This window comes from Parambassis ranga, chromosome 3 (genome assembly GCF_900634625.1).
Source record: "Parambassis ranga chromosome 3, fParRan2.1, whole genome shotgun sequence".
Classification (NCBI taxonomy): Eukaryota; Metazoa; Chordata; class Actinopteri; family Ambassidae; genus Parambassis; species Parambassis ranga.
Window position 1 is genome coordinate 15436872 of NC_041024.1, and position 20062 is coordinate 15456933.

At 39.4% G+C, this 20062-nt stretch overlaps 3 protein-coding genes across 3 annotated transcripts; 2 read left to right on the top strand and 1 right to left on the bottom strand.

Moving 5' to 3' along the window:
* Positions 1-8408: 8408 nt before the first annotated feature.
* terfa (telomeric repeat binding factor a) lies at positions 8409-12791 on the top strand. Its single transcript, XM_028401746.1, has 12 exons — positions 8409-8546; positions 9085-9180; positions 9390-9520; positions 9711-9797; positions 9922-10062; positions 10156-10274; positions 10473-10988; positions 11193-11270; positions 11891-12022; positions 12206-12288; positions 12361-12404; positions 12607-12791. The coding sequence occupies exons 1-12, from the start codon at positions 8420-8422 to the stop codon at positions 12769-12771; spliced, it is 1719 nt and encodes a 572-aa protein (XP_028257547.1). The 5' UTR covers positions 8409-8419; the 3' UTR covers positions 12772-12791.
* Positions 12792-12852: 61 nt separating this feature from the next.
* nip7 (NIP7 nucleolar pre-rRNA processing protein) lies at positions 12853-14601 on the bottom strand. Its single transcript, XM_028401747.1, has 5 exons — positions 14441-14601; positions 14235-14321; positions 14016-14154; positions 13553-13693; positions 12853-13407 (listed from the first exon to the last, which is right to left on the bottom strand). Exons 1-5 carry the CDS (start codon positions 14494-14496, stop codon positions 13288-13290), a joined length of 543 nt encoding a protein of 180 aa, XP_028257548.1. The 5' UTR covers positions 14497-14601; the 3' UTR covers positions 12853-13287.
* cdc42se2 (CDC42 small effector 2) lies at positions 14596-20048 on the top strand. The gene is made up of 5 exons (XM_028401748.1): positions 14596-14693; positions 16240-16477; positions 17028-17129; positions 17204-17282; positions 18279-20048. The coding sequence occupies exons 2-4, from the start codon at positions 16424-16426 to the stop codon at positions 17276-17278; spliced, it is 231 nt and encodes a 76-aa protein (XP_028257549.1). The 5' UTR covers positions 14596-14693; positions 16240-16423; the 3' UTR covers positions 17279-17282; positions 18279-20048.
* The last annotated feature ends 14 nt before the right edge of the window (positions 20049-20062 follow it).

A 20062-nucleotide genomic window follows, 5' to 3' on the forward strand; every position in this document is an offset into this window, starting at 1 on the left:
AAAACATTGACGATGCCAATAAAACTCCTTCAAACCAGCCAGTGAACTGAGTGTAAAGCACACAGAATTTGACACAGCTGTCGATGCATGCAGTGAAATGAGACAAAAGCTGAAAGCTCAGTAATTATAAATACATTTATAGTGAATAGTCAAATAATGGTCTGTTTATTATTAGCTTGTCTGTGCTAATGAGGACACAAGACATTTTTCCCAATTGATATAGCTAGATAGCATTTCTAATTAACAAACTTTACATTTAAAATCACAAAAACTCACAATCCATTCATTTATTTCCATTCATTTATATCCATTCACACAGTATCTCCTATTCTTGTTTCTCTACTTTGCAGACACACACACACGCACATTGTGCATCATTCAGTCTGTGTGGGAGGCTGCTGGCCATTTATTACTTTGGTAGACAGCCTGCTGTCTGGTCTGATGCTGACATTTAGCCCTGGACACAGACTAACCTGGTGACAGCACATGGAGAGTTAGATCTTTAAGCCTTTTGCACTGTATCTTATTCATAACGTCATTTTTATACCTCCTATGATATATGTAAATCTCCTGTCAGCTCAAACATGTGTGTCTGAATACCACATCAAAAACACAATGAAAGCACTGTGATCATGGATGTAGACTTCACTCCTCTCACTCTCATTTTAGAGAAATTAGATGCTTACTCTTGTGAGCTCACCTGAATGTATCACACAAATGACCACACCATTGAGACTCCACATGTGAGACTCATCTATTAGTCTGGTAGTCCATTTGATCTGATGCTGGCATTTAACACCGACAACAACACTCAATAAAATGACAATAGGAAACAATTGACTCTGAAAAGCAACAATAAGTACACTGACCCCTGAAGGAACCACAGCAGATACAACATCTAAATGTGTCTAAGATGAAGGCAGCATTTGTGGTTTGAGCCAGATGGCCTGAAGTTTAACTTACTCTTTTTATAATAATCCCCAGCTCTGTATCACACAAATGACCTCACCACCACTGATCCTTGTCACTGCCACTGACATGTACTCAGTGATGCTGTTGAGGTGCTTTTATGCCTGGGAGAGAGAATACTATTTATCTATCTTTGTGGACCTTTGTAGCTTCTGTAGTGTTTTTCTGTTTTGGATTATATTGATTATAAATCCAATCACATCTAGGATTTCATATTATTATAGGCTGATGTAAAAATCTCACTCACAGCATTTCACAGTAGTCTTAGGAGGACACACTGCAAAGGTAATATTATTATAGGTGTGAGGTCTAAGTAAACCGTCTGCGATATGATTACTGTGAAAACTTTGTGACATCCACCTTCAATCAATGTTTATTTTCCACTTGAGGGATCTTCTCTCTCCACACCTGATACACAAAATTCACAGTGAAATACCATGCAACAGTTTGTAATCTACTCCTATGTTCTTAGGTCTGGATTCTGCCATTCAATTATCATCTGATTTTATGAGGGTGTGAGGAATAATGCCACCACTGCAGCATAGTATTACTAATATAAAGATGCTGCAGCAAAAGATATTTGGATTCCATTTCTGCAGCAGCTGCTTTAAAGGGTGGATTTAATTTCCTCCGAAGGTGGAGGAGGATAATTGCATCCCATGTTCAGCTCATATTGTAAGAGTCAGACACTGCAGTGATTACTGGGTCTGACTCGTGGCAGAGGTCAGAAAGTCCAGCAGTTCACAAACACAAGTAGAAATTTATTGTCCAGTGAAGAAGAGGCGCAACCGTATCACCACAGAGACGGCAGGTCAGGCTTCAAACAGGAAAGATTTAACAAATGGAGATTTGTACTGTAACTGTCCACCAGGAGATACAAGGACGAGGTAGATACATGGTCTTAAACACTCAAAGGGAGTAAACATGGTTAGCTGACTTAATGTCTAAGGTTTAATGTAACCATTGTCCCCTTTAGTGTGGGACAGTTTATATTTACAGAGAAAGAAAGTTGTTGCAACAATATAAAAACATTTAATAACTGTAACTGTTTTACCCATTTTTCCTCCCGTAGCTGTCTTACATGTCCTGTGGTGTCCTCTGGTAACACCGTATGCCGAGTACGGTACTTGAAACATGACTCCATGACCATATTGCAAATCAGCTCAGTCTGATCAAAACCTCACCACCAACAACCAGATATGCACACTCAATATTTCATTAGTGACAGGCTTCCACACCCCTGCTCCTGCAGGATCGGTCTCAGCACCAAGTGGTGCAAGAACCCTATTGTATTTCATTTGGCAGCAGTCGGCCCCTATGAACATGTATGTCTCTGTCACCAAGATCGGGCGTGGTCCAATGGACCAGCACTGATAGTGTTTTTGTCGCAACCATTACTACTGTTCTTATTCCCTAGCCGCTTTGATCTCAGTTTTGACCCCCTGAACATTTTCAAAAACTCACCAAATTTTGCCCATAATTGTCCCCCTATTATTTTTTTTTCCACACTGTGGCCAACTGGCTCAGGAGCGGGCCTTACAATGAGATATGGCCCCCTGTAACAACTACAGACATAAATGTAGTTGTAGTACTATGATCGGTACACTGATGTGTTGCCTTGGTACACAAACAAAGGTTTCTTGGAGGTATCCTACAGGTAGTCGCCATTTTGAGTTTCGCACTAGCCGTACGCTAACAAAGCAACAAAACAACTGCAGCTCCCACCGGCCACAAGGAGCGCAGGGCCGGCTCATCACTGCTTGCAGCTTTAATTAAACTTAATTCTTCATATATGGAGTTTCACCTGTAAGGTTAATTAAATTTGTTCTTAAATGAGATGACATAAAGGTCATCTTCCATCTCATTAATATTTGTTTGCTTGGTGACTGATATCCTGATAGCTTTGAGCTCTTTACATCCATCTTTAGCTCGACTTGCTATGGCGAATCAGATGTCTGTGACAAACATGATAACAACCAAATATCATTTATGGCATTAAAACCATAAAAAATCATATCGTGCATGTGTGACATCGTGAGAAACAAGATGAACAGGAGCAGGCAGTGTCATCCTTCAAAGGTTTACAGTGGACTTTCAATGGGATCCGCTTGACAAATGAGATTATTATATCTGTCATTGTGTCTCCTGAATGTTGTGGTCTTCTGTTCACTGGGATCTTATTGTGTTGTGTTGCACCCTCATTTTATGAAGCTGATGTATGGTGGGTCTTAATATGCTGTCTGTGCTTTGATTTGAAACAGCTGAGGTGGAGAGTTGTGTTGTGAAATTTGTTTAGTTTGTGAATTGTGTCTCATGCTTTGTATTGCTCAACATCAGAAAAACTGTAAGATCCATAAGTGACTGAGAAGACAATAGGAGGAGAACAAAGGAAAAGAAAGAACAATAAAATTCAATTTTTCTGTAACTGTATTATTGCTTCCTGGATGATATTTATGATGCGATCTGGCTCCTTTGGTTCTATTCACAGAGGAGAGTTGTGATTGGTCAGATTCCCTCAGGTCACAGATTTAATAACAGCAATGTTCGCAGACCCACACAGAAACAGAGATGTGTACACAAATACAGGAAAACCTGAAGAGTGCACACATGAAACACTTTTGTGTTTGCATTCATTTTGGGGATTTAAGTATTTGATGTTTAGAAATAGATTAGTTTGGATTCACTGTAGTGTTGACTAAAAACATTAGATTAGGCTGGAAAAAAAAACAAAAAAGAAGCTGAATATTGCACATTGAATACTGGTACAGATATTACTGATTTTCTATACAGAAACTTTTTGAGAAGGTCGCACTTAATTCATGCCCCTCATCAAGAATCAGAGTAACACAACAGAGTATTGGTCAGAAATTATTTTGTGCTTGTTTTTGAAGCAAATAACAAAGAAAGTGCAATTATTTAATTAAATGATTTCATGTTCCAATTAAATAATTACATGGCACCTAATTAAATGGTTTAGAGTGATGGAAGTTTTTGTTATGGTTCCTGGATACAATTGTAATCAAACTGCTGCTAAAACAAAATTGATTGACCTGTCCTTCCTCTCTTGACTGAAATTATAGTCAGGTACTGTTAGCTTCAATTCTTGTGTGTTTTACCCTATCATTCATTTCACCCCATCTGACGTGCTTTCAGTCAAGTGACACTGACATTAAGGTAAAAAAAATGTGTCCTACTCACTGTAAAAAGTTTGTGCAGTCACACTGTCATTGTACATAACGACAACAAAATTAAGAGGGACAGGCTCCATTTCTTTCCAAAGTAATGCAACAAATACATAAATGTTGTGGCCTTACATAACTCTCCAGCTATTTGCTGATAAAAACTATATATAACTCCTGATCCCTGAATTCTCACAAAATAAGTACATTATTATTATCATCATCATCATCATCATTCTCAGCTCCAGCAGTTGAAACAGTGAATGCCTAATGGGTTACACATGACTGGGCACATTCAGTAGGGTAGGGTCATTAATAGGTAGAAAGAGATCTAAAGGTCACTTTAGTCAGGTATTCAGGTGCTTTGCTGAATATGTGTCACTAATCAGTCTACCAAATACCAATTACCTCTCTGTCTTTTCTCCCTGCCTTTAATTCTCTAAATGTGGCTGTGACCTTTGTGAGAAATGGTGATTCGTCAAGGAAACATCCAAAGCCTGTAAAAAAAAAAAGAGGAAACACAAAGGACAGCTGATTGAATGACTGAGTGACAGGGTCAAATTGTGTTATGCAGTAAACATCACAGATTATTGGCTGTGATCTCATCCCTTGAAAAGCTGTAGCTCTTTGATAAATGCATCATGGTTACCAGACAGAGGGAGGTGTGGGCTGCTGTAATCCCTCTGAGTCGCAGCGCCCACTCTCTGACAAGATAACAGTTCAGCAACAGCATCAACACATTTCACCAGTCAAATCTTTAGCACCTTGACTCTATCTCTTTGAAGCACATGCCTTTCATTTTCAAAGTATAGTCTGCTCTCTGTAGAAGAAAAAGTGTGGGTTCTGTCAAGTTTGTACTTTTTTAATACTGTTATTAGAGACCGAGAACAAGTCTGCAGTGGAGCTGTGGTCAGACACAAAAAAAGGAACAGATTCTCACATTAGTAGGCGCTGTTTGGCAATAAACAGTCTAATGTGTGACATCTGGAAAAACAATGTCATCATTAATGATTGTATCCAGGGGCGCAGACTTGTTTCTGCTGCTGGGTGCTTGCCGTGCTCTCTTCACACACAGTCTACACACTGTCGGTGTCCATTTTTGTATGCTAGTCTCCGTCCAGCCTTTTTGGCAGTTTGTCTGACATCACAATGCAATGTGTTAGTAGGTAGCGGAGGAGTGGTCATTAGCAAATCATTGACAAGTGTAGGCTGGCACACGTAGGGTGCTCGGCAATCTTCATGAGATTGACTGAGCCTTAATACAGGGAATAGTGTAGTACACAGTGTTAATAATCACCCAACGAGGTCCATGAGGACATGGCAGTAAATTCAGAGTAACAGAGCTGAGAGAGTCTGAAAGATTCTCAGGCAGGAAGTCAGAGACATAGGTAGATTTCCACAGAGCTGGGAGTCTAAGAATGTGTCCACGCAGTCATCCACAACAAACTGTGACCAAAGTGTCAGTGCAGTCCTGGCACTTGTTGATCCTGAAACAAAGCACAAGAAAGATACAATCTGTAGATCTGAGATTCTGAGATATTTCTTCAGGCATTTGTAACATTGATGACATTTGAGTCACTATTTTTAATCAGAGTGGAAACAAGTGAAACCCAGAGTCCACAGCTGAGGAGAAGTAAGGATTAACAAAAGAACAGAAGCAGTGCTGCTGGTGGAAGCTGCAGGAGAAATGCTCTTCCTCCAGGACAACACTCCAAGCCCAAAAGCTGTCAGCCTGATGCAGGAAATTGGATTTAATCTTGTGCAATGACCCTCAGTCTTCACCTGATGCGACACCTTCAGGCTCTTCCTCAAGATAAAGAAAGAGAAGTTATTTACTGAAATAAGATTTTATCGTTTTTCATGGTAGAATTTTTGACAGCTGAGGACACTAAGCAGGTGCAGGTGTAAACCTCTGCTGTGCTTTGGCTTAAAAATGATTTCAGCCGGATGCTTGAAGCAGAAGTGTGGGTCTGTGCAGACTCAGCTGGTGGGTAAGGGTCTGTCACGTTGACACATAAAGTTTACACCATGTCTGTCCTTGTTCCTCTGCTGCTGTGTCTGGGCCTCCCACTGGTATGTTATTGTCTGACCATAATGAAACAGTAATCCTCGTGTCCAAACAGCCAGTCAATGAGAGGTATTTCTGGTATTCTTCAAACACCCTACAAGGACACAAAGGAACAGATAAACAGAAATAAAACTGCAAAATGATAAAGAAAGGAAAATATAGTGATTTGAATTTGGCCTCAGTCAAGAGGTTTTTGTTGAAGGACTTTTACATCCTTTTGAAGACTGGATGTAAAAGACTGGGGGATGAGGAAGATGGGTGTTTAAGATGAAAAATTATCCAGATCGGATAAATTAAATATATAGATGGAGCTCTGACTTCAGCGAATACAATGAATTTGTAGACCTACGTTATACTTGAATAAATGCTGTCATCTCCTGGTCAAACTGCAACTATCAACACAGGCAGGAAGGCTTACAGGTACCTTTTATTTTATTTATTTATTTGAAACAAAACTGTCCAGAATGAATTTAGATTTCAGGCTTTTATTATTTTTATTTTTTTATTAGACCTAGACAGCAAAGGTAATATTAATCTCACATAATCTGGCCATACAAAAGCAGTTACCTGCTGCTCATTCCTCAGCTGTTGTTTCACTGCAGAGCAATCACACTCTAAAAATCGTTTATTATTCTTTATCTTCTTAATCTTTATTATTATATTTTCTTCCCCCCACTTTTTAACGTGCTGCACCTCCTACAGCTTTAAAGCTAAAAACATGTTTTCAAAACTAAAGTGTGTCTGAATGTGATGACACCCTTGCTATGACTTTATAAAAAACTGATTTTATATGATTTATATAGTGATTTCTTTTTTTTAATGGTCATCTATGGGACAATCTGACAACATAGTAATTACAAATGTGCAACTCAAAAAGTAACCATGCTATACAGCTGAAACTTTGTGAAAATATTTTCCAGATGTATATACTTAAATACTAACAAAACTGTTAGCGCCACCATGTGGTTAGATATAAAAAGTGTAAAAGAACTAAAAAACTTTAGTAACTCAGTTGCGGTTGATTCATGTATGATACCAACTGGTGACAAAAGATTTAAAAATCCCACTGTCCAGTAAGACCCAAACTAGACAAGAGTTTAGACAGTAACCACCAAGTAGAGAAATACATTGCTACGCCCTCAAAACAAACTGGCCACAGTACTTCAGAGTAGAGGCATACAGGGCCAAAGAGTCACAGGAATGCCTCTGTGAACTCTTCACAACTATTGGCACGAGCTTGACATGGTCACTCACGCCAAAGAACGTCATGGACTCCTATTTTAAGAGGATGGATGGCTTTATAAAAGATGGAAAAACATCTTCCAGAGTGTCCATCGTACTAAGGAGCACAATAGTTTTGAGAGACAGGAACGGGTGTGTTGCAAAGACTTACAAAAGTTTTTGCAGCAAAAGACAATGTGTCATTGTCGGCTGCATCCTGATGGATGCTGAAGGAGCTGCAGCTAGACAATACATTTATCCAGTACTGGTATTCACAAAAGCACATTGCCCTGTTTGAGGCACCGAGTGATAAACACTGATCAGTTTTATTATTATTATTATTATTATTATTATTATTATTATTATTATTATTATTATTATTATTGGGGGGTTTTTTTAGAAAAAAAGGGCTACAGATATTACACTAAGATATGTTTTATCAGTCATGGTTAAACTATTACATTTATTTAAAAACAGGTACTGTATCTATTAAGTCACTTGTGGGCATTTTTTATAAAGATGACGTCTTGGAAACGCGACGTGATTCCAAGAACAACGGATACAAACTTCTTTTTGCAGAGATTTTTTTGGCAAATTTGTGAGTTTTTTTCTGTTAAATTTTAAGCAGTATTGGTTTTCTTACAATGGCCCTACAACTCATTAGAATTCGTCTCCCTCCGTACGCTGCCATGCTCAAAGAGTGGCTTCGTGTTTAATGCTTCCCTGAGCAAGGACTTTCAGGTACTGCTCTTTAAAAAGCGTTGCTTCTTCGCTCTGTAATTGTGACAGTTCATACTGTGTTCAGTCAGGGTTTTGTTTAATTTTAACCATAGCGTATCAATATTGATTACATTTTACAACAGTCGATGTAGTCACAGAAGGGACCGCTGCCTGCAAAGCTAAACTGAGAGAATAAAGAGCATTTTCTCTTTCTTCCTGACTTAAGCTTTTCCCCGCCCTTTCTACTTATGTTGACGTAAACATGGCGGCAGCCGAAGTCGAGTCAGTTGTGAACCGATGGGTGGTTGATTATTACTTAAATCTGGCGTTGGAGTTTCTTCAAACAGGAAAACACGAAGACTTCTGTGCTATTAAGCTTGCCCTCGACCGTAAGTAACACATTTTCGCCGTCTCATCGCATCTAACAGTCCTCAAAGCTTTGCAAATACTGGCGCCTTTCTGGTTGTGCTGTTTGTCTGGACATAGAAAGCGACATTAAAACTTTGCAGAGCGGTTATTATGTGAACTGAATATATGTCTTCGGCATGTTCCGGGTTAAAGTGCTGTGAAACCACTGAGTGAACTCTGACCCGTGTTTGTTTTGGTCCAAATGTTTTAATAGCTGGGAAATGTCAGGAGGTCAAGGAAACATGTGATGGAGAGTTTGTAAGGACGTCTCTACACCTAGATGTACGAATGACCACTGTAATATTTTTATATCCAACACAGATTTACGCATTTATACTAATTAAAGCTTTTAACTTTGGAAAGACAGCAAACAGAAACTTGACAATCACAACAAAACAACCTATGTCCAGACAAACACTAATAACACTGGGAGATAAATAGAGCAACACTAATTATTTATGAAATAAAAGTCTAATTTTATTTGTTAATCGATATGAGGTTTATTTGTTTGTTTTGCAGGTGTTTTGGCCCGTCCTGTGGAAAAAACAGAGCCCATGTTTACAAAGATACAAGTGCTAGACTTCCTCTCTCTGATAAACGATGGTGACAAACTTGGTGAGAATAACATTACGAGAGTCATTGTGGTATATTTCAGTTACATTTGTACTAATGTTTAATTTAACAACACATTAAGCAATGTGTTAGATACATTCATATAAATCCTTTTGCAGAAACGTATAGCTAATCCACAGCTTTCAGTACTTTAGTCAGTACTTCAGCACACATCTGTTACCTACAGTGAATACTGTTTTGTATATCTACAGCTTTGCCAGTTGAGCCTGATCCCCCAGTAACTCATCTGGAGTCAGCCCTAATGTTGCTGGAAAGTATGAGCCAGGATTGCAGTATCCCACACAAGGACTTTGAGAATGTGTGCACTTCAATTAAAGAGATGGTAAATGCTTTATTTAGACTCATACAGTCTGACCATTACACCTACTTGCATAAAGTCAACAGCTATGGTCACAATATTAGAACTCATTGTGTCGTTGTGAGCACACATGTTGTTGGCAGAGGATGAATACATGGGCAAACTTCTACAAAGTTTTATCAGAATTGATTAACAAATTAATTTATGTCTTCAGATTGTGGGGCTTTTTATTAAAGACAGAAATTTTGATAGAGCAAAAGAGGTCCTCAACAAACACTTTCCCAAACCGATGGTTGGCAAGGTGAGTTCAATGACTCCTTTTCTGTTTCTTACTACATTCATGTTGATCAGATTTTATTTTTTTTACATCATTGAAGCAGTTTTGACTTGAATCTCATCTCACTGAATGTTTCCTTTTCCTATAGAAAGCTATATTCATGGGTCTTATCAAACAGAAGAGTAGAATGCATAAGGTCATCGAACAGATCAACTTCCAACAGTTCAGAGAGGAAATGCTGGCCTTCTGTCAGAGGATATGTCCACTCAGTCCTACGTTTCTCCAAAAGGTGTGTATAAAGAGTATTGGATAAAACTTAATCTATCAAAACATTTAAAAATGAAGTACATGCTATGTGTTTGGTTTTGTGTATGTTTATCAGGCTGCAAAACATCTTATTGATGAAAGACTTGCAGACCAAGACAACAGCTCAGCAGATGCACAAGCTGAGCCCAGCCCACCTTCCAGTCCACAAGTTAACACAGCCCAGTGTGGACCATGGTAAGTTCTCTGTTTATTTCAGATTAGCTTATCAATACATTTAAAATAAAACACAAGGTTTTGTTATGTCCTTTGGCACATTTTTACCTCTTAATCTTCCACATTGGCCTCAATTTAAAGAGCTTTAAATGTGCACCCTTCTTATTCCCGAATTTCATTTGTTCAACAGTTATTTCTTGTGTGTGTGTGAACTTTCAGTAAACAATCACTTATCCAGAGGACCAGACTAGAAGCAGCCTATAAAGCCCTGGCTGCAGGTTCAGATGGCATTACATTTTCTGAGTTGGAGGAAGAAGTGGATACAGAGGAGAATGAAGGAGAAGATATTTGCTTGCGTCTCTCCCTTGATCCTAAAAGTGGCACCAACCTGTCCTCTGAGCCGGAAGGACTATTTCAGAGGGATTCTAGTAGCCCCATGGAAGCTTCTCTAGCAGACCACCCACCACAAACAGATGCTATCACACAAGCGCTGGCAGGTTCTTCTTCACAGACCCCTACTGTGAAGAGGACCATGCAGCTTTACACCTTGGCAAAGCTGGTGAGCGAACCAGACAGTCAGAATACAGAATGTTCTCAGGACCTGGAGACTGAAGTCAGAATAGAAACGCCACCACAGACGCAGGCTGCATTCAATGAAAAAGACCTGCAGTGCCCTTTAATAGGTGAAGAAGTTGCCACACCCATACGAAAGCGCCCCAGACGAGCTTGCAGCAGGTACATAATATTGTTTGAAAGGATTTTCTTTGATTCTGTCTAATACTGTCTGTACACTAGCTAAAAAAATTGAATGAGAAGGTGTGTCCGATTTTTCGAGTTGTAGTGTACATAAAGTTTTTGTATTTCATATGGCTACACTAATTGTGGTCCTGTGTCCTCAGTGGGCGTATGGCATAAAAAACTGCTTGTTTTGTCATGCAGGGCTTTGACAGACAGTGAGGAAAATCCTTCTAGTGCTTGTGATGAGGAAATTCCTAAAACATCCAGCAGTTCGAAAAGGTAAGTCCAACATCCTATCAGTTCTGCTGGGGGAGTGGCAAAATGGCTTCAAAAAAAGTCCAGTTCAGTTGCCTCGATTTAAACTCTTGGACATCCTGTCACGCAGGCCTGAGGTTAGAAATTTGATGTTTGTTTACTTACATGGGACACGGTAGATATATCCCATTTAATTAGGGTTTCATATCAGTCTCTCACCTTTTTAGCTTTTATCGGTAAATTTAAAGCCACTCTTTTTATGCTGGTAAAAATGACTAGCTGCAGCCCACGGTGGATGCTGTCACGGCTATGTTTATCCAGGTGCCTTATAGGCTAATTGTGATCATAGATTGCATTCTTTCATTTCTCTAGAAGTACACACCTGGCAGGTAATTGAAAAACATACATAAGTGATCTCCAAAGATGTATGTATTGTCATGCAGAAACACCAACAATTTAAACAGTTATCCTCATTTTGCAATGCATGACCCAAAAGATCTCTCTGCCTCTTACTAACCTCCACTGCAGATACACTAAAGGCCGGCACTCCTCAGTAAAACATCAGTCAGTCAGAATACAAAGCTCTGAGTATTTTGTTTGAATATTCAATAATTGACATCGGGCAACATCATTTATTTACACAGGACTCTAGATGATGCAGATGAAACGTGCATCACAGATTCGTCAGTGGGCAGCTCTCCCAATGCGTTACCTCCAACGAGCTCCACTCCTCACAAGGACTCCGCACAAGTCAAAGATCCTGCCACATCCAAATGGTTAGTAAAGATTACACTGGCAGCTTCAATGAAATACCCCATTGTAAAATACTCCACAAAATGTACTGCACTGTATACTGCACATTTGTTTCTTCCTCCATATCAATTTAGAATTAGCTCAAATTAATTGATGCAAGTGTGACTAGTTTTTAGTTGCACTTAAGAGACTGCTGCTGTTCACAGGAAAAAATTGTTCCATGATGCAAAAGAGAGCAAGGAGACATGGAGCGACGAAGATGTGCATTTTAACTCTAAATCTAACAGTGGTAAGATTTCCTCAATTATAATTCATCTCTGAATCTTACTCTTGAATTGATGTATTTTATTTCTTCCCAAAGGATTGCAGGAGAGCAGCATTTCATATTCAAGCCACAGGAAGAGGGTAAGCATATCAAGACGAAAAAAAAATGTCTAATCACAAATCAATTGTGCCACCTTTGACAATGGTTTACTGGGACCCTAGACAGCCAGACAATTAGGTCCTTTTTGTAATGTAGACGTCTAAATGAGTTGTGATTGTGATGGTACCTATTCCAGACTTTAATTCATTGTAGCAAAGCGCTAAAGTTCCTGTTGTATTGCAGATGTGGACTGACATCGAGACACAGAAGTTGAAAGAGGGGGTGAAAAAATTTGGGGAGGGCAACTGGAGCAAGATAAAGGCGTACTACTCCTTCAAGGATCGAACAAATGTCAACCTGAAGGACAGATGGAGAACCCTCAAAAAGTTAAATGATGCAAATTCTTGAATTGGATTTATTGTAAACATAAAATTGTTTTGTTCGTGAACGGTTTTTATTTACATTGTTTTTTAGGGGGGGGTGGGTCCTATTAATCTTTAGACTATACTCATCATGTTGTCCAATATGACCCCAACTCAAAAAATAAAACATTCCTGGTTTGAAGATCACTGTCTTTGTTGTTTAAATGTTAGTAATTGCAGAATTGTATAGCCAGCTGGTCAACTGAAATATTACAAAGATCTTATGTATTTATTAGAAAGATTTTTGAAACATTTACAAAAGACATCTGAGTGGGACGTTGTGTAGGTGGCGGGTTAGCAGTATCTCAGGTGAGTTGGTGTAAGTCTTTTGTGTTTGTCCCTGGAATACAGGGAAATGTGCTGTTATTGTGGTGATGTTGAACTGAGCACCTAGATTCTCTGTAGTAAAGATTTACTACAGAAACCAATGCAGATGAAATGTGAGGCTGTGTGCATTTCAATTAATGTCATAATGTAAAAAAAAAGAACAACAGTTCAGTGGTTATGTTAACGTGTCCTCGTTCCTGATGAACTCTCCCACATCAGCCTGGTGGAACACTACGATGGACATGGGGTCCACTCGACGACACTCCTGGGTAGTTTTGGCTGCCACGCCAAAACCCTAAAAAGGAGCAAACAATCAAGTCTACTTTATCAAATGTTCTGGCATTTAACTGGTGTATACATTTGGAAAAACACAACAGCATGTCTGCTGTCAGGTGTTGAGAATGTACAACTTTACAACAGGGAATCATCGTAGGACTTACTAGAGGTACATCAGCCATGGAGTACACCACGACTCCCTGATACTGTGCAGTGTTCTCTGTGATTCTCCCAAGGCCAGACTTCAGCACATGGTTCCCATACAGGAATGACTGCTCTGCTCCAGGCTTGACCCAAACCTTGTACTGAAAACAAAACAATGTCAAGTTATCCATACGTGCATAAGTATACCTAACAAAATGGCATTTCTAGGGATAAGAAAGAATGAAGCATGTATGCACAAGGTTTCTACTAAGTAACACAACATACAGTCAAAACAAGGACCTTCAAAATGAGTCCAGATTGTTAACAGCCAGGTGTAAACTTGAGTAACTATTATAAAGCAGTATGTCAATAGCTAACAACGTTACCTGGCTAGACAGATGACATCAGGGCTACCTCTCTCATGCAAACACAGTGACGCACACAATGCCAGATACAAATAAAGCAGGTGTTGGGTGTACTCACCTTTGCATAGGGCGCCAGGAAATCCAAAGCTGTGATGTGCAGGCGGAATTTACTCGTCTTTGTAAACTTCCCAAAACACGTACCCACAGACACAAGCTTGTCTCGTGAAAAATGTGTGGCCAGCTTCAGAATTTTCTCACTGTGGACAGACAACCGCACTCAATGTGTGTCTGTAATCCATTATACCCACTTGTGCATTTACATTTTATTTATGATTACCTCATGTAGTACACACGGTCTTTGTGTAGCCTGAAACAATAGGTTCCGTCAGGTCGGTCCACAAGTAGTTTTATGTTTTCACCGATGCTGTTGAGGGAGAAAAACACATGGATCACATACAACCCATGCTAACAGACATGCTAATCATTTCGGTGTAGTAAGTTAAGCCTTTGTCGACCAGCACAACACCTTCTGTGTTCACTTACTATTTCGATAATTTCTCAAACAACGTTTTTGTCTCTTCTTCCGTCAACGGCCTCATCTTTGGTATTTATAACCGTGTTTCTACGCAGTGCAGAAATGTACACTTCTTGTGATGAAAACGTGGGTCAACGCGGAAGCTGTCACACTTTAAAACGGAAGTTGAATGACGTAAACAGTGCGCTGTTCCTGGTTTTTTGGAATTCTTTAGCTTTCAGTCGATCGGACGCTTTTCTCCGGCAAACCGGCCACCATCCGGTAAGTTTATTCTCTTAAAACGACAATAAATCATTAGGAAACATTCACTATGTAGTTGAAAATACGTACAAGAAAATTCGTCTGTTTTATGTGTCGTTTTTGTTTGACAGTGAAGTCACAGTTTTCGAAAATGGGCTCGGTTAGCTCTGTTAGCTTGCTGTCAGCGGAAAAACACAGACTTGCGGCTAATAGCGAGCTAGTGAACGTTATCTTGCGAGCTAGCTTTTAGCAGGTGCTAACGCTGCAGGCAGCGACCCAGATGTAGTAAAGCAATTTAGTTCAAATCAATTGTGAAGCACTGGGGCACATGTAATGCCATACATGACTACACCCAATTGTGAGTTTGGACTGTGGTCTGTGGAGAACGGTATTTGCCGCAGCGGTGCAAAGTTACATAACGTTAATTTGTTAGTAAATACCGATTACGTCCGTGTAATCCAAGATAAGTGGCAGAGTTACTAATCCTGTAAAGTTTTCGGATGTCATTAAAATCACCACCGCTGGGCTCATTCTCTGCCACTAAATAACACGGCCCATCTGCTCTGTGACAAGTCAGGGTCAGCGGTGTGTGCCGTCAGCCGCAGAGCCACCCGGACAAATTGGAGAAAATGTACCTCGTCAGCAAGCTTGTTGCATTTGGCTGATCATTTGATCATCCTGTCACCTTCTGTTTGACAGAATAATGGCTGAAAAATCTCTGATGGGTTTATTTTAGGCCGTGATTATACCCCCAATATCACAGATCAGACTTGTGCCAATATGTACACTCAAATCTGGAAAGGAGTCATATATTGATTTCATTATTTCTGATGTTTGTAACCTGGTTGTGGGTAATTTGCTTTTGGCATTTGTTTTCTTGCGTAAAACCTACCTATTGGTGAGTTGTGTCAATTATATAGCACGTATCCTCATATGCTTATAGTTGTATGTGTCTGTAATTTGTGTCATCTTAGACCACTGTCCTGAAAACAAGTGTTTCTCTCATTCAGTAGACATTTGCTTCAGTCAAGTGACACAAATTGAAGCAGGAACAGGCATTTTCAGGCAGCTGTCTGTCAGATGATGCTCCACATTTTTTTGTTTCACCATCCTATTAGAAAAATAACTCGCTGGATGATTTTAGCTCCAGGGGGATCTTAATTAAAATGGATACCTTATCAAGGCTGTACTAATAATGGCATCGGCTGATTATTGATCCTAAGAGCCCAAGGTTATATTTTAGTACTCAGTTGTTTACCCACAAAGTAAACATGATACAGATCAATTATACAGGTTCTATTTGCAGTGAATGACAGCTCAGGATTACGTAAATGGAAACACAGTGCACAGTCTGTTTCAGGAGTTTTCAGAACAAAAAAAAGCCACATCACCCTTAGTCTTGTGTAGTGAGTGAGAGAATTAAACAATGATACCAGAGAATGTTGTTTTCTATCAAAAGGCCTTGCCAAAAGTGATCCAGTGACTACAAGCCTCACAAATCTATGAATGTAACAGGTAATTTGACTAAATATGTTAAGATGTTATTTTGCTGCTTTGCTACTGGCAGGTGTGTGCTGCCCTGTGTTGGGAGAGCAGTTCTTGTGCCAACGGTTTACCCCACAGAAGCCAGAGGCCTGTGTCTGTCATCAGTTTCCGGAGCGTGTTTGTGGCTCTGTTGAAGCTGAACAGGAAGACAGACGCTGTGAGACGTCTGAGCTGAGAGAGGAAACTGCTGTGGCTTCAGCCTCAGGATGACTGAGTTCTGGGTTTGTTTCAGCTGCTGCATTGCAGAGCAGCCACAACCAGTGAGTATGAACTTTACTTGGAAGAGTCACTGCGTTACTCAATTTGTAATGAATCACCGTTTTTAGATGAAATGTAGCTTAATAAACTGAGCAGTTTCTGAAAACACAAATATTCAGTTTTTGACAGTATAGTTCTTAAAGTTACGTTTAAAAACAGTGTGTGCTTTCAGCTAACCACGTGTCTCTTTTTGGCATGATACATACTTAAATTCAATAAGGTTTATTATTGTGACAGCGAACAATCAGTTCCTTATTGTAGTCTGGCAGTCTGTCTGCTCACAGATGAGATTAAAGGGATCATGAGTGTCACTGTTTGTCTCAGTTTGACCCCAGCAACAAAGGTTTCCTTGCTCATGAAATACAGCTGCAGAAGGTAAACAGGAGTGATGAGAAGGTTCTGTTTCAGGTTGTGTTGTTTGCTGCTTAATTGTCACCGATTGCTGGTATTTTCTCAAAATGTAAGAGAAAATAATGTAATGTTACATATAATGTAAGTTGATTTCAAAATGGGGAAAAAATTTATGGTCTGTTTTTTTTTTTTTTTTTTCAGAAACGGCGGCGGCGGATCGATCGCTCTATGATTGGGGAGCCAACAAACTTTGTCCATACCACACATGTAGGGTCAGGGGACATGGGCCTGGGATTGGCATCAGTAGGTTTTTGTCCACTCTTTAGAATGTTGCACCAAGAGAGTATAGCAGATTTAACACTAACGTCTCATTGCAGGTGGACCTCGTCCAGGCCCAGATGAAATCTAAAGGAGGCTATGCGCATGGAGGCTCTGAAGGTTCTCAGTTGTAACAAGGTGAGAGCGACTGTGTCATGTTTTTAGTGGAACTGACCTTAAGCCACAGACATTTTCACTACCCCAAAAGCTACACTGTCTCAGCTGAGATTTGTTTTTTTTGCAAATAGATGTTTATGAGTGGCATAAGTATGTTTTTGATGGAAAGCCTAATTACCTACTGTACCAAAAGTAACAAGAAAGCCCAGGGTATAATTATGCAAAAATATGAATCTGCAGTATGTTACAGAGCAATGTTGCATTTATTAAGGTAAGATAACCTACCGTATGTAATGAGTTTCTTTTTAGTACAATGGGCTTCTTCTTTTCCCCCTGCTGTGATGCTGGTCACACAAGTGCTTAAATAAGGAATCATAACCGGCACTATAATATGGGCTTTGTTCAATTTTAGCCTTTAGCTTTCATGATGAGGAAGAGCAACAGTGAATACTCACTTTCTCATCAACCTTTACAAGTAGATGTCCCGCTGTTAGGTAAAAAAAAATAGGCCATATCATGTTTGCACACAACAGCAGACTTTAAGAAAGATGGTAAAGAAATGCTGCACAGCACTGAAAACTGCGGTACTGTATAAAGTCATGTCGCATTGGCAGGATTCTTTGCTGTGTGAAGGTATCATGTCCCTTTTCATCTAGGTTACCTTTGTTTTGCTGATGTCTTCAGCTTTCCTTGTGACCATGACTCAGCTGTCAGCAGATTGATTTTCATTTAACATGGTTTATTAGGAATGAGGGTTTTTTTTCCTCTCCAACACTGACCTGATTATAGCAGTGGCATGGCCTCTACTGGCCACAGGCAGCAGGTTAAGTGTTAATGCTGTTCACCCCCTTGTTTTTAAACTGCCTCTGGACATTGCCTGGTCACTGACATTGATTCTGGCATCATCTGGATTCCATTTGACCAGATATTCTGAGGTTTAGTGACAGCGATAGTGTGATTGCCTCCTGTCAGTAGCATTTGAAATCCTAACATTTCTTCCACCTTTTCCTTCCACAGCTCTTCTTCAGTCTTGTGGAAACTACTGTTGATATGTGGAAGAATTTTCAAAAAGCAGTTCTGTCTGTTATAGACACAGGACCAAAAGATGAAACTACTGCTTTTCCATGATGTTGTATATATTTTTATTTTCCATTCTTTTTTTTTTTAATGAAAGCACTGCTATCCATTTGCTGCCATACTGTTGCACTGTAAAGAGTAACTGTTAAGAGTAGATAAGAGGGTTTAGAAAGCTCATAATCTCAGTCAGATGTATGCTTGTGTGTATGCATGAGGAAAATATTTTCAAAAATATTTGCTGGTGTAACCCATTTGGATGCCTGTATTTATTATCTGATTTGTAAACGGACCTCATGGTGGCTGGGCCACGCTGGAGATTTGAAACTTTCAGTTTCCTTCTTTATTCTCAGAGGTTTATCAAAGGACAGGTAGTGGTAGCAAGGCAAACGCGATATGTTCATTATTGTTTTATTCTGAAGAAATACTCATGATTCTCTGAGTTGCTTTCAGGGTTAAAGATTGCTGTTTTGTAATAAACTTGAAATGAGTAGAGTACACTGGACCATACATTGTACACTCGCTTAGGAATTTGGCATTGATTTCAGCTGTTTTTTTTTTATACTCATTTAGATTGAACCATATAGAATTTTAATAAACTATGAACTTCCTAATCTACCTTCTGAAGTCATGTTCATTATTTGTTTTGCTAGTGCGACTTAGAAGCTAAATGTTGCAGATATTGAAGTTAGTGGTTTTAAACGTTTTCTGTTCCTGCTTGAAAGTAATCAAATTACTGCTGCGAACACTGACGCAACAGTGGGTTGGGTTGGATACACCTAGCTGCATTATGTTCCTATAGTTCCCTTATTAGACATGCATCTTATTTTTCTGGCTATTCATAACTGCTTCCTTTTCTCTGGTACACTGACTCAAAGTTTTAATTTCGGTATTTTCGGCTACATTACGCTGCTTAACTGCATTCAGCCTAATATGACCCATCTTTTGTGATGAGTGTTTGTAATAGCTTCAGCTTTCAGTGGATTTTTTTGTGTCAAACACAAAGTATTTACTCACCCCCTGTGGACATTAGGTTATTCCCTGTTTGTGTAAAGGTTTTTGCCCTTCATCTTTATTCATGCATACAAATTATATCGTCTCTTTCCTCCCTTAGGGGAGACATTACCCATCCATCTGTATTGTCACATAATTTCCTCACCAGGATGCACTGAAAATATTAATCATGTCAAAGATGGTGAAACAAACCAGCAGGCCTAATGTGAGTGTGTGAGTACAGTACATCTTCTGAATGACCATTTTTACTCTGAAATGTGTTGAATGTATTGGGTGGAGCATGTTAGGTGTTATTGTCAAACTATTTCAGAGTGTAATTCTTTGATGTTGGTACCAGGTAACATAATAATATCTTAACACTTGTAATATCATTTACAGCCTTAATCCCTCTGGTAACCACAGTACTCCCTGACAAATTTAATGGAATTCATCAGGTTAGAATGTTGTCATGTAGACCTGTTCCTGTTGAAATGTGTCTGTAGTTTTCCCTGTGTGAAGACAGATCCATTCTATTTGTGTTTTTTCAGCTCTGGGCCAAATGTTTATGTGTATTATGCAGTCATACTGGGATTGCAATATATTATGTGACCAGCAGGCTGTGCTAGTGGACTGGTTGAATGTGAGCATTTCATTTCTAGGTTCCTGTTGCAGGACCTGTTTTATCATGAGACTGTAAATAAAAGTGATGGATCCATGGTTTATATGTATTCAGA